The sequence below is a fragment of the Narcine bancroftii genome, chromosome 11, assembly GCF_036971445.1.
Source record: "Narcine bancroftii isolate sNarBan1 chromosome 11, sNarBan1.hap1, whole genome shotgun sequence".
Lineage (NCBI taxonomy): Eukaryota > Metazoa > Chordata > Chondrichthyes > Torpediniformes > Narcinidae > Narcine > Narcine bancroftii.
In genome coordinates this window covers 69,727,091-69,746,361 of record NC_091479.1, presented here as the reverse complement: position 1 = coordinate 69,746,361, position 19,271 = coordinate 69,727,091, and the positions used below count along the sequence as shown (strand labels likewise).

Sequence of the window (19,271 nt, the reverse complement as noted above, 5' to 3'; positions counted from 1 at the left end):
TGGGAAAGAATTTGGAACTAAGAGTAACTGCTTCAAAACGGGGAATCATTCACTTAAGACAGATATGGCAACTTTTTTCCTTTGAAAAGATCCTGAATCCTTGGAACTTTCTTTTAAAGCAGAGATTGATTTTTGATAAGGGGTGAAAAGTTACAGCAAGTATAGAGGAAAGTACAATTGAAATTATATTCAGATCATCTATCATCTTGTCTGTGGTGAACTGCTGAATTGTATTATATTCCTGATTACCTTGCTCCACCCTGACTTGTGACTGTATCTGTGGCCTCTCCCTCTTTTAACCTTGTATGAAGCCTCTAACACCCTGACCCTTCCCCAGAAAGCCCGAGTCATGGCACAGGATGAGGCCCTTGTCCGTGGTGAATAAAAGCCTGTAGATCAGTGACTCAGTCTCAGCCTCTCGAGTTATTTACTGTGCATCAATTTTTTTTTGTTTTTAAATCGCTAATAATGGACCAACTCCTGAAACCCGACAAGCAAGAGATTGATCCACAGTTTCCAGCTGCCTCAGACAGTTTTGAACTCTGGCTTCGCTGTTTCGAAGTCCACTGACACAAACAGACTGCATCTTCTTTTCTCCCGGGTTGGACCCCGAGTATTACCAATGATCAGGGAGGCCACCATGGAAGCAATGGATATACTCAAGGGGAAATACAGGGAGAAAGTTAACGAAGTATACACCAGACATATGCTGGCCACCCACAGACAGCGATCAGGCGATGAGTTCCCCTGGGCATGCAACTTTCAGGAAGTATCAGCCGCCCAAAATATGGAGAACATGATTTAGGACACCTATGTTGCGGGCATCAGGTCTGACTACGTGTGCCAGAGGTTACTCAAGCAGAGTAAGTTGGACTTAAAAGGGGCGATCGATCTTGCGAAGTCGCTGGAGATTGCCCTTCACAACACAGAAGCATACTTTGCAAACAGGCCTACACGGGGGTTGCCATCCCAGAACGTGGGTCTACAGGCCACCAATCCGCTATGGCCCCTAATTAACGAGCCCACCACAGCCAGCGACTCATAGGAACACCAAAAATGCTACTTCTGTGCCCAGGCAAAACACCCCTGAAAATGCTGCCCTGCGAGAGATGCAACGTGGAAGTGCCACTATGCAAAAATATGCTGATCACAGCCCTCCAGCCCCAGTACTGCCACATGCGCGGCATGGCAGCCTTCATCTTGGATCCCAGCATCTTCCAGAGACGACTACGCTGCGACATGAGGGCTGCCATGTTGGACGCTGCCGACTGCCATGGAGACCATACCGCCACATGGGCGCCACCATCATGCCCCCAGATGGAGACTCAGCGCGGGTCGGCCCACAGATCAACCCTGGCTTCAGTGGTGTTGGACTAAAACAGCCCTCACCAGCTCGCCCGCTCCATAACAGACATCTCCATCTATGATAGCGGGAGTATCGAGAGCTTTAATCATCCAGACATTGTTCAACATTACTCCCTTTAAGTTAAATAGGTCACCTACAAAGTCTCCCTAGACTTAAAGTATCACGCTGCAGAAATCCACAGCTACACTAAGGTGATGCTGATCGAGCAAAGCACGACATAGCGAGACTTTAAGCCCCTCATTATGCCGCAGATCTGTGCGCCGGTACTGTTGGGACAAGACTTCCAGTGCCATCATCCAATATGACGGCCCTCTCCACAGTCAACAACCCACAGTTTCTTAATCGCCCCCGAACAACGAACGCGCGGTCTCTCTACCCTTCACATCGAACCCCGCTGCTGTTTGCCAATCTCACCCCCAACTGTCGCTGCATAAAGCCGTCAATACAGTGAGGAGAACAGGGTGCTTATAAAGGCGGAGGTATGAAAACTCCTGGATGAGGATCATCGAGGCCAGCACCAACCCCTGGAGTGCTCAGATAGTGGTGGTCAAGGGTGGGGGTAAACATAGAATGGTGATCAACTTTAGTCAAACCATTAATCACAACACAGCGCTGATGGAAGCGTTCTAGGAGGCATAGGTGATGCCGGTAGAGGACCTATGAATCGGAGCTGAACAGGAGTGTGGGTATGACAACGGCTCTGTACACGCTGATCTTTGTGTGTTTCTTCAGGTGGTTGTTTTTCCAGACTCTTTTGTGTAGTCTTCCAAAGGTGCTATTTGCCTTGGCGAATCTGTTGTCTATATCGTTGTCGATCCATGCATCAGATGAAATGGTGCAGCCGAGGTAGGTAAACTGATTGACCGTTTTGAGTTCTGTGTGCCTGATGGAGATGTGGAGGGGCTGGTAGTCATGGTGGGGAGCTGGCTGATGGAGGACCTCAGTTTTCTTCAGGCTGACTTCCAGGCCAAACATTTTGGCAGTTTCCGCAAAACAGGACGTCATGCGCTGGAAAGCTGGAGCTGAATGGGCAACTAAAGTGGCATCGACTGCAAAGAGTAGTTCACGGACAAATTGCTCTTTGTCTTGGTGTGAGCTTTCAGGTGCCTCAGATTGAAGAGACTGCTATCTGTGCGGTACCAGATGTAAACAGCGTCTTCATTGTTGAGGTCTATCATGGCTTGTTTCAGCATCATGCTGCTCCATCCTCAACAGTCATTGGAGTGACTTCATCACCAACATCAAAGTAGTCGAGCTGGCAGAGTCCGTAAGCATCAAATCCACGCTGCTGAAGACCCAACTGCGCTGAGTGGGACACGTCTCCAGAATGGAGGACCATCGCCTTCCCAAGATCGTGTTATATGGCGAGCTCTCCACTGGCCACCGAGACAGAAGTGCACCAAAGAGGTACAAGGACGGCTTAAAGAAATCACTTGGAGACAGGGGCTGCGGCCAGGGAGGGGGTGGGGGAAAAAAAAAAGAAATCTCTGGGTGCCTGCCACAATGACCACCGCCAGTGGGCTGATATTGCCTCCAACCGTGCATCTTGGCGCCTCACAGTTCGGTGGGCAGCAACCTCTTTTGAAGAAGAGCCCATCTCACTGACAAAAGACAAAGGAGGAAAAACCCAACACCCAACCCCAACCCACCAATTTTCCCTTGCAACCGCTGCAACTGTGCCTGCCTGTCCCGCATCGGACTTGTCAGTCACCAACGAGCCTACAGCAGACGTGGACATACCCCTCCATAAATCTTCGTCTGCAAAGCCAACCCAAAGAAGAAAGAATCACAACACACAGTGGATGTTGACCACTTCCCTTGCAGCACGAATATGGTTAACCAAATCGCCCAGATTCATGTGTTCTCCATAATAGATCAGAATTCCACCTGCCATCAACTCCCCATCCGGCCTGAGGATCGTTAGTAAAGAGTTTTCAAGGTGGACAACTTCCTCAGGGTCTCCCTTCAGTGACACCAATGACATTTCTGTCTTCCAACAGGAGATAGACCAGATGGTAGAGCAAAACAACCTGCACGCCACCTTCCCATTATCTGGATAACATCACAATCTCTGGCCATGAACTGCGTGACCATGATATAAACCTCCAGAAATTCCTCACCACTGCCAAACACCCGAATTTGACCTACAACAAGTAAAAATGTGTTTTCTGCACTACTTGACTGGCAATCCTTTGCTGCATCATGGAGAATGGAGTTATTGGCCCTGACTGCAGGCGGCTTCTGCAAACCTCCCCCTTCCCCATAGCCTCAAGACCCTGAAAAGGTGCCTTGGGTTCTTTTTTTTTTATTATGCCCAGTGAGTTCCAAATTATGCGGATAAAGCCCACCCCTTTATCATGTCCACCTCCTTCCTCCTGACAAATGAAGCACGGGCAGCCTTGTGCCACATACAAGGAGGACATTACGAAAGCTGCAACATATTGCGGTAGATAAATCTGTCCCCTTCCAGGTGGAGAGTGATGCATCTGATTTTGCCTTGGCAGCCTTGGCTTACTCAGACTCCATTTACATGTTCATTTGTATGAACTCTGTCCCTAATCTAGCTGTGTTTGAAGTGGTAACAGCATAAAAATAATATAGCCATGCTAAGACCTTGAATACACACTGCTGACCTCACGATGAGAAATTTTCTGATGGGTTGACACAAATTGAACTTCCACAAATGTCAATTTTTTAAAAAGAACAGAAGCCCAGTCAATTGATAAATGCATTCTGCTGTTAACCTGCATCCTCAAGAAACAAAAAATGCTTGCAAAGTTTCAAATGCTTGTGAAAATCAGTAACAGTAAGAGACATTGCTGAAACCTTAGGATTACCAAAATCAAGTGTTTGGAACATCATTAAGAAAGAGAGTACTGACAACCTCAGTAATCACAAAGGGACTGGTGATCCAAGGAACACTGCCACTTATGACAGAATTCTCATCATAATGAAGAAAAATCCCCAAATGTATACCCGAAAGTTCAGAAACACTCTTCAGGAGGCAGGTGTGAATGTGTCAATGACTACTGTCTGCAGAAGAATTCATGAACCATAGAACACAACAGCACAGAAAACAAGCCATTCAGCCTTTCTAGCTTGTGCTGAAACATTGTTCCGCTAATCCCATTGACCTCCACTCAATCCATAACCCTCCAAACCTCTCCATTAACCACGTCAGATGGCAGCTAGCACCATATTGCCACCACTCTGATTGAAGTTCCCCCTAAACTTTTCCCCTTTCTCCATAAACCCATGTCCTCTCATATTTATCTCTCCCATTCTAAATGGAAAGAGCCGACTCACATTTATTCTGTCTATTCCTCTCAATTTTGTAAACCTCTGTCAAATTTCCCCTCATTCTTCTACACCCCAAGAAATAGTCCTAAACTGTTCCCTGCTAATCTTTCCCTGCTACTCAATTCCTGAAGACCCAACAACATCCTAGTAAATCTTCTATGCACTCTTTCAATCTTACTGATATCCTTCCTGTCATTAGGTGACCAGAAATGCACACAATACTCCAAATTTGGCCTCACCAATGTCTTGTAAAACTTCACCATAACATTAAATCAAAACTTTGATTTATGAAGGTCAAGATGCCAAAATGCTTTCTTTACAACCCTGTCTACCTATTGCACCTAATAGCCTGAATACACCTGAGATTGTCTGATCTTGAAAGCTAAGCAGGCCCAAACATCACTCCACGATGCTACTGTGGACATCGCTGGAAGTGTCGTGGGTAAGATGTGCACTACATGGAAGCTGAGCTGTAGTATTGTGACAGATCAATACTTGCAGAGAGCCACAGCCCCGTGTGTGTGTAAGAGTCCCGGTTTGTAGAGTGTGTACTCAAGTGTATGAGCTTGTCGAGTATAGGTTCACTATTGTCAGAGTCCAACCTATGTCGGAGGTAAATGTTTACATCTTCACATAAGTTAAAAAGTAATTAAGTACCATTTAACATTCTCCCCTGTTTGTATCCAGTGTTAGTTACATGTGATTATAACACATGTCCAGACTTGTCTTTTTGTGAACCCACTGAACCTGATACTCTTCCCACCGTGACACTGAGGAAGTGGTGATGGGCCTTATCTATGTAAGCTTGCAACATGGATTGTTCCACAAAACCCACAAATGGGCAGACATAGCTGGGACCCAAGCAAGTACCTATGGCTACTCCTTTGATTTGAAGAAAGTGGGATGAGTCAAAGAAGAAGTTATTAAGAGTGAGAATAATTTCTGCCAGTAAGAGAAGGGTTTTTGAGGAGGGTGACTGGATAGGTCTCTTGTCAAGAAAGAAACAAAAGGTCTTGAGACCTTCTGTATGGGGTAAGGAGGTGTAAAAGAATTGGATATCCATAGTGAAAATGAGGAGGTCAAATCCAGGGAATTGGAAGTCAATGAAGAATTCCCATTGAAGAAGTCATCCAATTATCTTAATGCCTTCTGAGAAACCCACCAACCCCCACAACTACTTCAATTAGACTTCTTCACATTCTGTCACCTGCAAGGATTCTATTCCCTTATTGCAATTTGTTTGTCTCCACTGCATTTGTTCCTAAGATGAGGTCTTCTAATTCAGATGATCTGAAATCCCCACCTCCTTCCACAAACATAGCTTCCCCTCCACCATGATCCTTGCCCATCTCTTCAATTTCCAATTCAACTGCATTGCCATCCCCCCCCCACCTTCACTAGACTTAAATACAGAATTCCCCTTGTCCTTACCTACCACCCAACAAGCCTTCATATCCACATTTTCCTCCACAATTACCATTACCCATTTCCATAACATGATCCCACACCCAGATACATCTTTCCCTCTCCACCTTCCACAAGAACCACTCCCTCTGTGACTTCCTTGTCCACTCACCGTTCCCCACCTTCCCCTGTGGTGGAAGGAAGTGCCATATCTCCTCCCTCACCACCATTCAGGTTATGAAACAGTCCTTTCATGTGAAGCAATACTTGACGTGTATCCAGCAGAGAGTTATCTGCTGCATGCAATGTTCCCTTTGTGACCATCCCTACAATTGAAGAGACTGGGTGATCGCTTCACTGAGCACCTTCCCTCTGTCTGAATCAGTGTCAGGGATCTCCTAGTGGCCAATCAATTCAATTTTGCTCCCCACACCAAAGCTTATAGGTCTGTTCATGGCCTCATGTACTATCCCACCAAGACCACCCATAAATTGGAGGAACAACACTGGATTTTACATTTGGGCACTCTCCAGACAGCTAACATTAACATCAACTTCTTCAGTTTCTGTTAGTCTCCTCCCCATTCTCCTTTCCCTTTCCCTTTCCCTTTGTTGTCTCTCCTCCAGCTCTCCACCCACTTCCCTCTCCAATCACAGAGCAATTCCTCCTCCCCCTGATTGCTTATGTGCCCTCCCTCCCTTATCCACCCTTTACCTGCTGCCTTTGGGACCTTGCTCTTCCCCCCTACCATTTCCTTCTGGCGCCTGCCAACATTTTTGCATCTTTCTCTTTGCTACATAAAGAGTACATAAAGAATATTGTCTTATGAGCTGAGCTTTTTACAGCAGTTTGTTTTTAACTTAATAATAAAGACTGTTTATATGACTGACTATGAAACTGGAACTGTGTTCGAAGGTTTTTTTTTAAAAGTTATGGTTTCATATGGAATAATATGGAGTCTGACTGGAATATGATTTGAACCAAAAATAAAAAGGCTTAAAATGTTCAAATAGATAGAAATATTTAATTTCAATTCTTACAGTACCTAAATTATTTACACTCACAAATGCCAGGAAATGACGCAAAACTGAAGCGAATCTACACCTAAAACTCTTACGCAATTGAAGGTAAATGACAGGCCAAGGACAGAAGATGTTGGACAAACTATTACCAATCAGAAAATTTGCCAGTACATTGAAGTTTTCAAAGTGAGGTCTCATTATGACAGGCAGCAAATAATCTTCATTTTGGCTTTATTTCTTTCTGTGCTTATTGACTCCCATTACTCCACTTAGAATTTGTTGATTTTAATCCAATTCATTTAAATAACATGATAAGATTTCTTTGTAGAAACAATTACTAACACTGAAAATTGTTTTGGCAGATAGTGGGTATCAAATTTATCTAAAAAAAAATTGATTATTTCAAAAATAAATTCTCTTGCAAATCAGATATTTTTTTTCCTATTTTTGATCTCGTACCCAATTTGAAACAGAATCAATTGTTCCAACTTGCATTTCCTGGTTCAGAACCTGCTGACCATTTCACAGTCCTTCATTTTGACTGTTCATAACCTGAACAGGGCACAGATTATGTTACAAATTCCTACTATTAACAACTTTGGAATTTAATTAAACTGAAAAGAGCAAATACCATGAATGCTAGAATCCTGGACTGATGATCAAATGATATGCAGATCTTTATGAGATTTCAACTAAGTATTGTTTAATTTTTTTTGCCTTTCACCCCCCCCCCCCCCCCAAAAAATGCAATGAAGTGTCACAGAGTAAATCCTGAGATGTCAGGAATGCTGCACAAGTGGATACCTGAAAGGTTCTCCCTGGCCAAGGAATCCAGAACGAGGGTTTATAGTCTCAAAAAAGGTAATTTAGGACTGAAATAAGGTGTAATTCCTCAAAAGTAAATTTTTGGATGTCTTTGCAAGAGAGGGCTGTGGAGGTTCAATCACTGATTACATTTTTTTTTAAGTAATATTTTACACAATATTTCTGGTTTTGTTAAATAAACTATAACATCATCTAAGAATTAACTAATTTTATGTTCTTTATTATCTATTTCAAAACCTTTAATCTCTTTGTCTCTTCTAATTATTTGTCAAAAGTTCTATAGCTAAAGCAAATGAAAATGGTGAAAACGGACACCCTTGCCTGGATGATCTTTTTAATAGAAAAGGCTTTGATATTTGCTTATTTGTGACCACTTTAGCTTTTGGTTGAATATATAATGCTCTTATCCAATTTATAGAAACATTTGGAATTCCAAATGTACTTAATACTTTAAATAAAAAGTCCCATTCTAACCTAACAAATGCCTTTACTGCATCTAATCCAACCAATACTTCTGGTTTCTTTTCTTTTTGTGCTACACTTAATAAACTAATAAATTTAACTATATTATCTACACATCTATTTTTAATAAAACCAGTTTGTTCCATATTTATTAATTTTAGTAAATATTTAGAATATATTAGCTAATAGTTTAGATACAATTTTATAATCTGTATTTAATAATGATATAGGTCTATAGGAAGAAGGTTGTAAAGGATCTTTTTTTTAAACTTATGCTGTTTTAAAAGATCCTGGCATATCATGTGACTCTCTTATTTATCTAATACTCTCATTAATAAAGGAGTTAACAATTTCTTAAATTCTTTATAAAACTCAAGGGGGAAAACCATCTTCTCCTGGGGCTTTATTGATCTGTAATGACATTTTAATCTCAGATACAATCTCAGAAAAAAATTAGATAATTCTAATATTTCATTCATATTTAATAGGTAATTTAACTTGTAATAAATATTTCTCTTTTTTTTTTCCATCTTTCAGAGATTCAGATTGATAGAATTTTTTTAAAAATCAAAATTCCTAAAATTATCAGAGTTCAAAAGGTTCAATATCAATTTGTGGTGAATGTCTGCCAAGCTGTCTATCTCCCCTCTGGTGAGCCTTACAGTACTAACATTGGCTGTCCATTATCTCTACTGTTAAGGACACACCCCTTGGATATAACTGTATATGCATCTATTGTCTTTCATTATTGTATCATGAGTTTCTGCTAATAAAAGCCATGATTATTGTTTGACCACATCGTCTTTGTCTACTTCATCAACTGGCACATCAATTTTATTAACAGAAATGGATGCAGCCCTCAAGCCAGAGCGGCTGATAATCGACCGTCTGCCCCGAGGGCCAGAGAAGTTTTCAACCACTGGATTGCTTGCTTCGATTACTACATGGCTCAAAACAACGTGGTCGATGAGGCGATAAAGTGGGGCCACCTGAACTCTCTGCTGGGTGAGGTCCCTTTTGCCGTAGCACAAGGAGCTACCACTCTGGCTATAGCCCGGGAATGTCTGACTGCTAACTATGCAGTGCCACAGAATGTGATGCTTGCTCGACACCAGTTGCTGACGAGACGCCAGAAACCCGGAGAAAGTGATGCTGTCTATGCACTGGCTCTCGACTCACTGGCAAATGAATGTGATGGCAGGGCAGTCAATGTGCAACAACACCACAATGCTTTGAAGCTGGATCCTTTAGTCAATGGGATTGACTCCAGTTATATCCAACAGAGGCTGCTGGAAACGGAGCCCTTAACCTACGACCGGGCAGTCACTCTAGCTAAAACACTGAGAAGTGTCATGCAGTGCAGTGAAATGCTAGAAATCAAAAAGGAAACATCCAGGAGTGCTGGAACCCCAAAGGAAAGAAAAAGGCGAACTTCTGAAAAATGCTACTTCTGTGATAAGAGCTGGCATCCCAGACAGAAGTGCCCGGCTCGATTTGCTACCTGCAGCTATTATGGGAAACTCGGCCACTTTGCTAAAGTGTGCAAGGCGAAAAGTACACCCACTGATAATAAGAAGAAAAGCACCAAGAGAATGCGTCCTGGAGCTGCAGGAATGGAAGATTGTTAATCTTGCTTCAAAAACACATGGTTACCCTGTTATCCGGTGGCAGGAGGAGCTGCCTGAGGCACTACATTCTATTCAGTCTTTATTGTGTATTGCAACAAATCAAACACCTCATGAACGTATGTTTGCCTTTCCTAGGAAATCAGGAACTGTGATGGACTGGCCAGCCTGTTTATCTGACCCTGGAACCGTGCTGCTGAAGACTCATGCTCGGGTGCGTAAAACAGATCCCCTAGTCCAACCAGTTCAGCTACTGCATACTAACCCCAACTATGCTCATGTTAAATTCCCAGACGGGAGTACTGACACTGTACCCCTAAGAGATCTGGCCTTGCCTGGTTCGCCCTTTCTTCGCACCCCTACTCAGAGTGAGCCTAAGAGGTTGGATTCACCCCACCCCCCCCAGCCTGTGACCCTTAGTCAGCTTTCAGATGGCTATGCTGAGGCTCCACTGCCTCATGCTGGTGATTCTGGAGTGGGTCCAGAAGTCAGTCCTTCCTACACTACCAAGGTTGCAAAGGAGCCACCTGCTTTGAGATGAAGCACCAGACTTCATTAACAATCTGATAGGCTGACATATTCATAAAACATCTCATTATATTTTGATTGCTTGCTAGATACTGGCGTATTTTGGCTGCTGGAGTATCTCAAGGCCAAACATGATATCCGTGTATCGCTTCCTTCAGTCTTTCCTAGCAGCTGTCCTTTTGATTTTAACCCTTCTTCTGCTAGGGGGAGATTGTGGTGAATGTCTGCCAAGCTGCCTGTCTCCTCTCAGGTGAGCCTTGCTGTACTAACATTGGCTGTGCATTACCTCTACTGTTAAGGACATTCCCCTTGGATATAACTGTATATGCATCTATTGTCTTTCATTATTGTACCATGAGTTTCTGCTAATAAAAGCCATGATTGTTGTTTGACCACATCGTCTTTGTCTACTTCATCAACTGGCACTTCATAATTTTTTTCAATTGCATTGGAAGAAAAACAAAATATAGGTTATAGATGGAGATTTAATACAATAGCATAAAAAAGAAAAGATTTTTGTGATTTTATGAGACAACAGATAAAATTTTTTTAGAAACTAAAAAAGTAATATTTTGACAGATATTTAGATCTTAGAAGAGTCAAGACCTACTAAGATAGGATAAGAAAATGTAGAGTAATCATTAACAGAAAGAATGAGAAAGCAGATTCAATAGGTTAAATGGTTTCTATTTCTTGGGTTGCAAGAAATCAAATAATACAATTTGATCTCTCACATATACCCATCAATTCTTTGGTTCTTTTTGATAATAGAAGCATATAACAATTACCAACGAGGGACCAAGATGGCAGCGTCTATGATTGGATGCAGTCAGAGGACAGGCACAGGGCACTCCCATTTGAGAAGGAGAAGCAGAGGAGACGACCCACGGGATGGTGAATACAGCGGCGGACCAGTGAGGGACTCTGAGGTTGAAGAAGCACGCAGGCGGCAGCCTGTTGGTGATGAGGGGTGAGGAGCCCTCACAAGCTGTGGGGTGCTGGCAACTGTGGTTGAGGGATTCACACTGGGCTGCGGACGTGTAGACTGGCTCAAGACTGGCTGAATGGGTTCCAGATATTGGAACTGGGATGCAAGAGGGTGCTAAGGGGTTCCTGATTGTGTCGGAGGTTCGGGTCTGCATCTCAGGCTGCTGATTATTTAGACTGGAGTCTGTGTGGTTGCAGAGGCTGCAGGTGCTGGAGGCGAATCCATGGACACTGACTATGAGGGGACTCTTTTTCTTACTCTAAGAGACACTTCAAGGAAATTTTGCCCATGGAAAATCTGTCTGCATTATAGCAGACAAAAACAAATTCCGTGTAATTTTGACCTGTTTTTATTATATGAACAATAAATTGTATCTTGTATCTGCAGTTACCAAGAAATCTATCATCTCGTCTTTGGGATGTAGAAGGAAGCCCATGCAGTCATGGAGAGAAGTTGCTGGGGTCACAAATGGACTAGTGAACATGCAAAACCCACACAAATAGAACCAGAGGTCAGGATCGAACCTGGGTTTCTAGAAATGGAATGTGGTAGCACTAAATCCATGCAAGTTATGACTGCACCCGATTACAGACCCATAGCAATGTCAATGACCCTCATCTCACTTTCTAAATTAGCCAAGCAAGTCACTTCGTTGTAGAAAACTGCACTATAAAATGGTGGCACACAAGTAAAACTATTGGCTTAACAACCATTTAGTACCATAGGTTTATATAATTAACGGACCTAACAGTGCAAAAGTTGTATTAGATCAGAATCAAAGGCTTTATTTACACTTTCCAGTTTCCTCATACCCTCCAGTGGCAAATTTAGGCCCAAAGTCATTTAATAGAATAATCAGAGGCAAACCGTCTCCGAATGAGAGAATGTGCTGCAGATTCCCCTTGGACCAAACTTTTACCGGGGCCAGATGAAACTTCCAAGGCATTATCAGTTCCCAGATGATGGGTGTCTGCAAATGTTATGTTCTCACCTCTCCCACAACCCTTGACTATGTAATGAAGTCTGCATATTTACCTTGTTACTTCTGTATGTCATTGAAAAACTAGTTACATTTAGAAACAAAGATGTATCAAGCACCTTGTGTAATGAAACCAAAACTAGTTCAAATTAAAAAATGTATAGTCAGCATGAGAACATTTCACTCAGATAACTCACTGCCCAACTTCACAAAAGAAAATGCATATTTGACTATTCTTTGTGAAACAATATTAATATTTGGGGAGAATAAATAAGATTTAGAGTACGTCACATACATACACACATTTTAACACGGATCTTATATGAAAGACTGAAGAAATATTGAAGATCTCTTGGAGAGTGTAAGCACCTTTCACAAGTAGGTGTTAATTGAACTGACCTCATACAATGAATGACCATTGTTTGGAACTGGAGACACAATGGTTAGTGGAAGTTCTTTTCAAGGGTTTTGCCAGAGTGCAGAGAAAGATCATTCCTGGATTGTTTACCTAAGATAACAACTTGAGAAGAAGAAAGAACTCCTGTTGTTTGCTGGAGAAGGTGGGGGTTTTTTAAGACATGAGTCACATGCTCTCTTTGGAATTTCAGTTGAAAAAGAGAGAGAGTTGAGTTAACAGCTCAGTCAGTCAGTCAGTGTGTGGGACACTGACAAGTAACTGAGAAGTGCAATCCAGGAAAGCAAGTTCCAGAGCAGTAAATGGCTGGAAGTGCTATCTGTCTGATGTTTCTGTTGAAATAGAGAAAGGAATGGAACTCTGTGGTACCTTGAAGAAAGAGGTTATCATCTGGAAGACCCTGATGGGGTAAGTTTCATCAGCGAGACCCTGAGGTGACTAGTGGTGGTACCTCAGTTGTGGAAATCATGGAGCAGCAAATTATCTCTCTCTGCAAACCCTACAAAAACCTTCCTGAGCAGTAAACATTTTCCTTTCAAGCACCAAGCCTGGTGAACTTTATACATGTTAAATTCTGTGCACATTATGGTGATTGCCTGCAACCAGAGAACTTGGAAGAAGGAGAAGTGAGATTGAACTGTGAACCAAAGAACTTTTCTTAAATGCACACACACACATTACATACATGTGCACTTAGAATTAGAAGGGGGTAATTTGGGTTAATATAGAGTATAGTATAAGTATAGAGTTAAGTTAAAGTTTGATTCTATTTTCATGTTTGAAGTTGATTAAAAATAACTTTTAAAAACCACTGGTCTTGGTGAATGTCAATTGCTGCAGGGTTTTGGGGTCCTTTGAGCTCGTAACATTTGAATTATCCATGACACTGAACCTACCTATGAAAATAAGGCAAAAGGGACTCATTGGCTGAAAAAAAATCAAAAAGATCATCTATATAGTTATGTGTAAAAGTGCAGAGAACAAAACAAAGGACTCTACATCACCTTGGTTGACCTCACCAAAGCCTTCGACACCGTGAGCAGAAAAGGGCTTTGGCAAATACTAGAGCGCATCGGATGCCCCCCAAAGTTCCTCAACATGATTATCCAACTGCACGAAAACCAACAAGGTCGGGTCAGATACAGCAATGAGCTCTCTGAACCCTTCTCCATTAACAATGGCGTGAAGCAAGGCTGTGTTCTCGCACCAACCCTCTTTTCAATCTTCTTCAGCATGATGCTGAACCAAGCCATGAAAGACCTCAACAATGAAGATGCTGTTTACATCCGGTACCGCACGGATGGCAGTCTCTTCAATCTGAGGCGCCTACAAGCTCACACCAAGACACAAGAGAAACTTGTCCGTGAACTATTATTTGCAGACGATGCCGCTTTAGTTGCCCATTCAGAGCCAGCTCTTCAGCACTTGACGTCCTGTTTTGCGGAAACTGCCAAAATATTTGGCCTGGAAGTCAGCCAGAAGAAAACTGAGGTCCTTCATCAGCCAGCCCCCCCATATCTCCATCGGGCACACAAAACTCAAAACGGTCAACCAGTTTACCTATCTCGGCTGCACCATTTCATCAGATGCAAGGATCGACAACGAGATAGACAACAGACTCACCAAGGCAAATAGCGCCTTTGAAAGACTACACAAAAGAGTCTGGAAAAACAACCAACTGAAAAACCTCACAAAGATAAGCGTATACAGAGCCGTTGTCATACCCACACTCCTGTTCGGCTCCGAATCATGGGTCCTCTACCAGCATCACCTACAGCTCCTAGAACGCTTCCACCAGCATTGCCTCCGCTCCATCCTCAACATTCATTGCAGCGCTTTCATCCCTAACGTCGAAGTACTTGAGATGGCAGAGGTCGACAGCATCGAGTCCACGCTGCTGAAGATCCAGCTGCGCTGGGTGGGTCACGTCTCCAGAATGGAGGACCATCGCCATCCCAAGATCGTGTTACATGGCGAGCTCTCCACTGGCCACCGTGACAGAGGTGCACCAAAGAAAAGGTACAAGGACTGCCTAAAGAAATCTCGGTGCCTGCCACATTGACCACCGCCAGTGGGCTGATATCGCCTCAAACCGTGCATCTTGGCGCCTCACAGTTTGGCGGGCAGCAACCTCCTTTGAAGAAGACCGCAGAGCCCACCTCACTGACAAAAGTAAAAGGAGGAAAACCCAACACCCAACCCCAACCCACCAATTTTCCCCTGCAACCGCTGCAACCGTGTCTGCCTGTCCCGCATTGGACTCGTCAGCCACAAACGAGCCTGCAGCCGACGTGGACATTTGCCCCCTCCATAAATCTTCGTCCGCGAAGCCAAGCCAAAGAAGAAGATGTCATTAAGTGACTTTGAATGATTTTGGGACTCTAACATAGGAAATGATATGGTTTTCTCCCCAGCTTACTACAAAATGTAAGTTTTTACAACAATTTGCATTTTTTGGTCACAAGAAATTCTCACTTCTACCAAATTGTTGAGGACCTTTTAAACCCAAGAAATAGTTTCACACTTACAAAAACAAATTGCTTATATTCAAAATTTGTCAAGTTAGTGGAGCAGTCTTCTGCTGTTCATGCCAGAACAAATTAATAAAAATGGAGTACTGCCTTCTTTGCCTACCTGTTTGCCTGCCTGCTTGCTGCATGTTCATCTCTGGGCCATCTGGAATTTTCATCATCCTGAACAAATTTCACAAGATAAAGTAGATTTAAAAATCTAGAATGCTACATAAGGCTTGAAATACATCATGTTCTGGAGTGATATCAGCTGTGGACAGCAATAACATCCCCCAAAATGTAGATTTTCATTAGGTGGAAAATAACAAAATGTTTTAACCTTGAATGCAACCCAATCACCCATCTCAGGTGAATAATTTCTCATTCAACTAGGCCAATGACAGTGGCCTCAATATTTCTTTCTTCAGGCCAGAGGATGGAACTTTTCCTCTTTACCTTCAAACCTCTCAAGCAGTCAGGCTCTACCACTGCACCACTTCTGCAATCCGACACGTTCCCCAGCCAGTAACCGCTCCAACACAAGATCATCACTTGGTTGTCCGTTTCTTTCAACTTCAGTGACAATTTTTAATAGATATACCATTTCAGCATTATATTTTACATTTCATTATTTTTAATGAAATCAGTTTTAAACCTAACCAATCCACCAGGTATCTGCTAAATTACAATCTCCTTATTCCTTTTTTAGTGCACAGCTGTGGTTTGGAGCCACATGCTCATCACCTGGCAACCTACCAGTGTCTCAGTCTGGTTGGTATATCCACGAACAGATTCTAAAACCAGAGGTAGGGGAAAAAAAGAGCAAAACAAAATTGTAGCTTCTCAACACAGGCTTTAGCCCTGAACAATGAAGACAATTAGAAAGCAAAACTTAAGAAATTAACAGAGCAATAAACATACAGAATAAATAATAGATTATGTTTTAAGGCTCAAACATAAATTAAAATGCCTTCCTGCAGTAATACCACATTTGGAAGTGTTTCAGCCCCTGTTCATTTTATAGCAATTGAAGAATTGCTTTGTCTCTCCTCGTTGTGTGGACAAAGATGGCATCTACTCACAGGTGCTTATTTCCAAAATACTGTTGCCAAATGACCAAACTTATAGATTCAGATTTCACATTTATTGCCAGAGTACATTCATGACATCAACAAACAACCCCGGGAGGAGTCACGTGATGGAGTATTGGCCGGACGGTGAACTCCAGCCCTCTCCAGAAAAGTCGGGAAAAACAAAGGAAAACACAAAGGCACAGAAATAAAAGTTAAAGAAAAGTGAATATAAAGGTGGAAAGAAGATGGCGACAAAAAAAGAAAAATCGAAATCAACGGTAAGAAGAGAGGAAGAGAAGACAACGGAAGAAGAAGGAGAAGACCTTACCTGTTCGAAGAGGCCCGTGGTGGAGAGAGAAACCCGCTCCCTCGCGTCGGTAGAAAGTGGACTACAAAAATGGCTCGCTGAGCCGAGTAAAAGTGCGCAACCGCGCATGCAAAAAAACACACCGACGGGAGGGGGACCAGCTGGGGAGTCGATCTCCACAGCCGGCAACGACAGCTGCAGAACACCTGCAGCAAGAAGAGAACACAGAAGACAATGGAAACAAGAAAGAAGAGAAGAAAAGGGCAACAAAGAAACAACAGATGGCCAACCCAGAGGAAGAAGAGGAAGAGTACAGTGAAATAGAAGAAGAAGAGAAAGGCAAGATAAAGGTTGTACTTTCTCTTATTAAAGGATACATGGAGTCATTTAAAGAATGGCAAACACAGGAATTTAATGATTTAAGAAGAAGAATAAACAACACAGAAGAGAAAATGAATAAAATAGATATGACCTTAACAGAAATGGGAAAGAAAATGGACAAGATGGAAGAGCGGGCAGTAGCAGCAGAAATGGAGGTAGAAGACTTAAAAAAGAAATTGGAGGAATCTAATAAAAAAGCTATAGAGACACAAGAACTGTTAGCTCAAAAAATAGATATAATGGAAAATTATAACAGAAGAAATAACATAAAGATAGTGGGCCTGAAGGAAGATGAAGAAGGCAAGAATATGAGGGAGTTTATAAAAGATTGGATCCCTAGGACCCTAGGATGTCCAGAACTACAGCAAGAAATGGAAATAGAAAGGGCACATAGAGCATTGGCCTTTAAACCACAACCACAACAAAAACCAAGATCTATTTTAGTAAAATTCCTAAGATATACTACAAGAGAAAAGGTACTGGAGAAGACAATGGAAAAAGTAAGAGAGGGCAACAAACCTCTGGAGTATAAAGGGCAAAAAATCTTCATTTATCCAGATATAAGTTTTGAACTCCTAAAGAAGAGAAAGGAGTTCAATACAGCAAAGGCGATTTTATGGAAGAAAGGGTATAAATTTATACTAAAGCATCCAGCGGTATTGAAAATATTTATTCCAGGACAACAAAACAGACTATTCTCGGATCCAGAAGAAGCACGAAAATTTGCAGAACAATTACAAAAATAGACTGAGGGATGAAGACGGGTAATGAGAATAAAAATGATCACGATTGATATGTATGTGGGTAAAGGGGTATAAGAGTGAATATACAATGTGCATACGTGAATGTATCTGTACTTAGAGGAAAATATAGATAGTATAGACAAGAATTAATAAGGGAAGGTAATGGAATAGAGAGAATAAGGAGGGAATTAAAAGAGTGACCTTTGTTACATATGAAAAGTGAAATCTTTTCTGGGGGGGCTGGGTGGGGGGGAATAGCGGTCACTGCAAAATCAGTTGACGCTTGCGAGTGAATTCGCAAACCCAAATGGAGAGGGGATATGTGGTTGTCCGACAAGAGATAAAGGACAACTCAGGAGGGGAAGGGGAGATTGGGGCTAAAGAAGATATAAATAGGAGAATAAGGAAAATGTTTGATGTTGTAGGAATGTTGTCTTATAAAGAGTTGAAAATAAGAAAACAGAAATGGAAAAGGAGGAAAGGTAATGATGGAAAAACGGAAAGAGAAGATAAACAAAGTATAAAATGGCTACGCTGAACTATATGACTTTAAATATTAATGGAATACATAACCAAATTAAAAGGAAGAAACTACTAAATTTACTGAAAAAGGAAAAAATAGATATAGCATTTGTCCAAGAAACACACTTAACTGAATTGGAGCACAAGAAATTAAAGAGAGATTGGGTAGGACATGTAACAGCAGCATCGTATCTTTGGCTTGGCTTCGCGGACGAAGATTTATGGAGGGGGTAAAAAGTCCACGTCAGCTGCAGGCTCGTTTGTGGCTGACCAGTCCGATGCGGGACAGGCAGACACGATTGCAGCGGTTGCAAGGGAAAATTGGTTGGTTGGGGTTGGGTGTTGGGTTTTTCCTCCTTTGCCTTTAGTCAGTGAGGTGGGCTCTGCGGTCTTCTTCAAAGGAGGCTGCTGCCCGCCAAACTGTGAGGCGCCAAGATGCACGGTTTGAGGCGTTATCAGCCCACTGGCGGTGGTCAATGTGGCAGGCACCAAGAGATTTCTTTAGGCAGTCCTTGTACCTTTTCTTTGGTGCACCTCTGTCACGGTGGCCAGTGGAGAGCTCGCCATATAATACGATCTTGGGAAGGCGATGGTCCTCCATTCTGGAGACGTGACCCATCCAGCGCAGCTGGATCTTCAGCAGCGTGGACTCGATGCTGTCGACCTCTGCCATCTCGAGTACCTCGACGTTAGGGGTGTGAGCGCTCCAATGGATGTTGAGGATGGAGCGGAGACAACGCTGGTGGAAGCGTTCTAGGAGCCGTAGGTGGTGCCGGTAGAGGACCCATGATTCGGAGCCGAACAGGAGTGTGGGTATGACA

General features: G+C 42.6%; 1 protein-coding gene across 6 annotated transcripts in view; it reads right to left on the bottom strand.

The window, feature by feature from the left end:
* The window catches only part of pphln1 (periphilin 1), a 141,678-nt gene that overhangs the window by 90,550 nt on the left and 31,857 nt on the right, over window positions 1–19,271 (bottom strand). For 5 of the 6 annotated variants that reach the window (XM_069903306.1, XM_069903303.1, XM_069903307.1 and 2 more), the window contains one exon: window positions 15,549–15,607. The exons of the other annotated variant lie outside the window; for it this stretch is intronic. In XM_069903306.1, coding sequence (XP_069759407.1) covers window positions 15,549–15,607 — 59 coding nt within the window. The remainder of the gene's footprint in view (window positions 1–15,548; window positions 15,608–19,271) is intronic. 6 annotated transcript variants of the gene reach the window in all.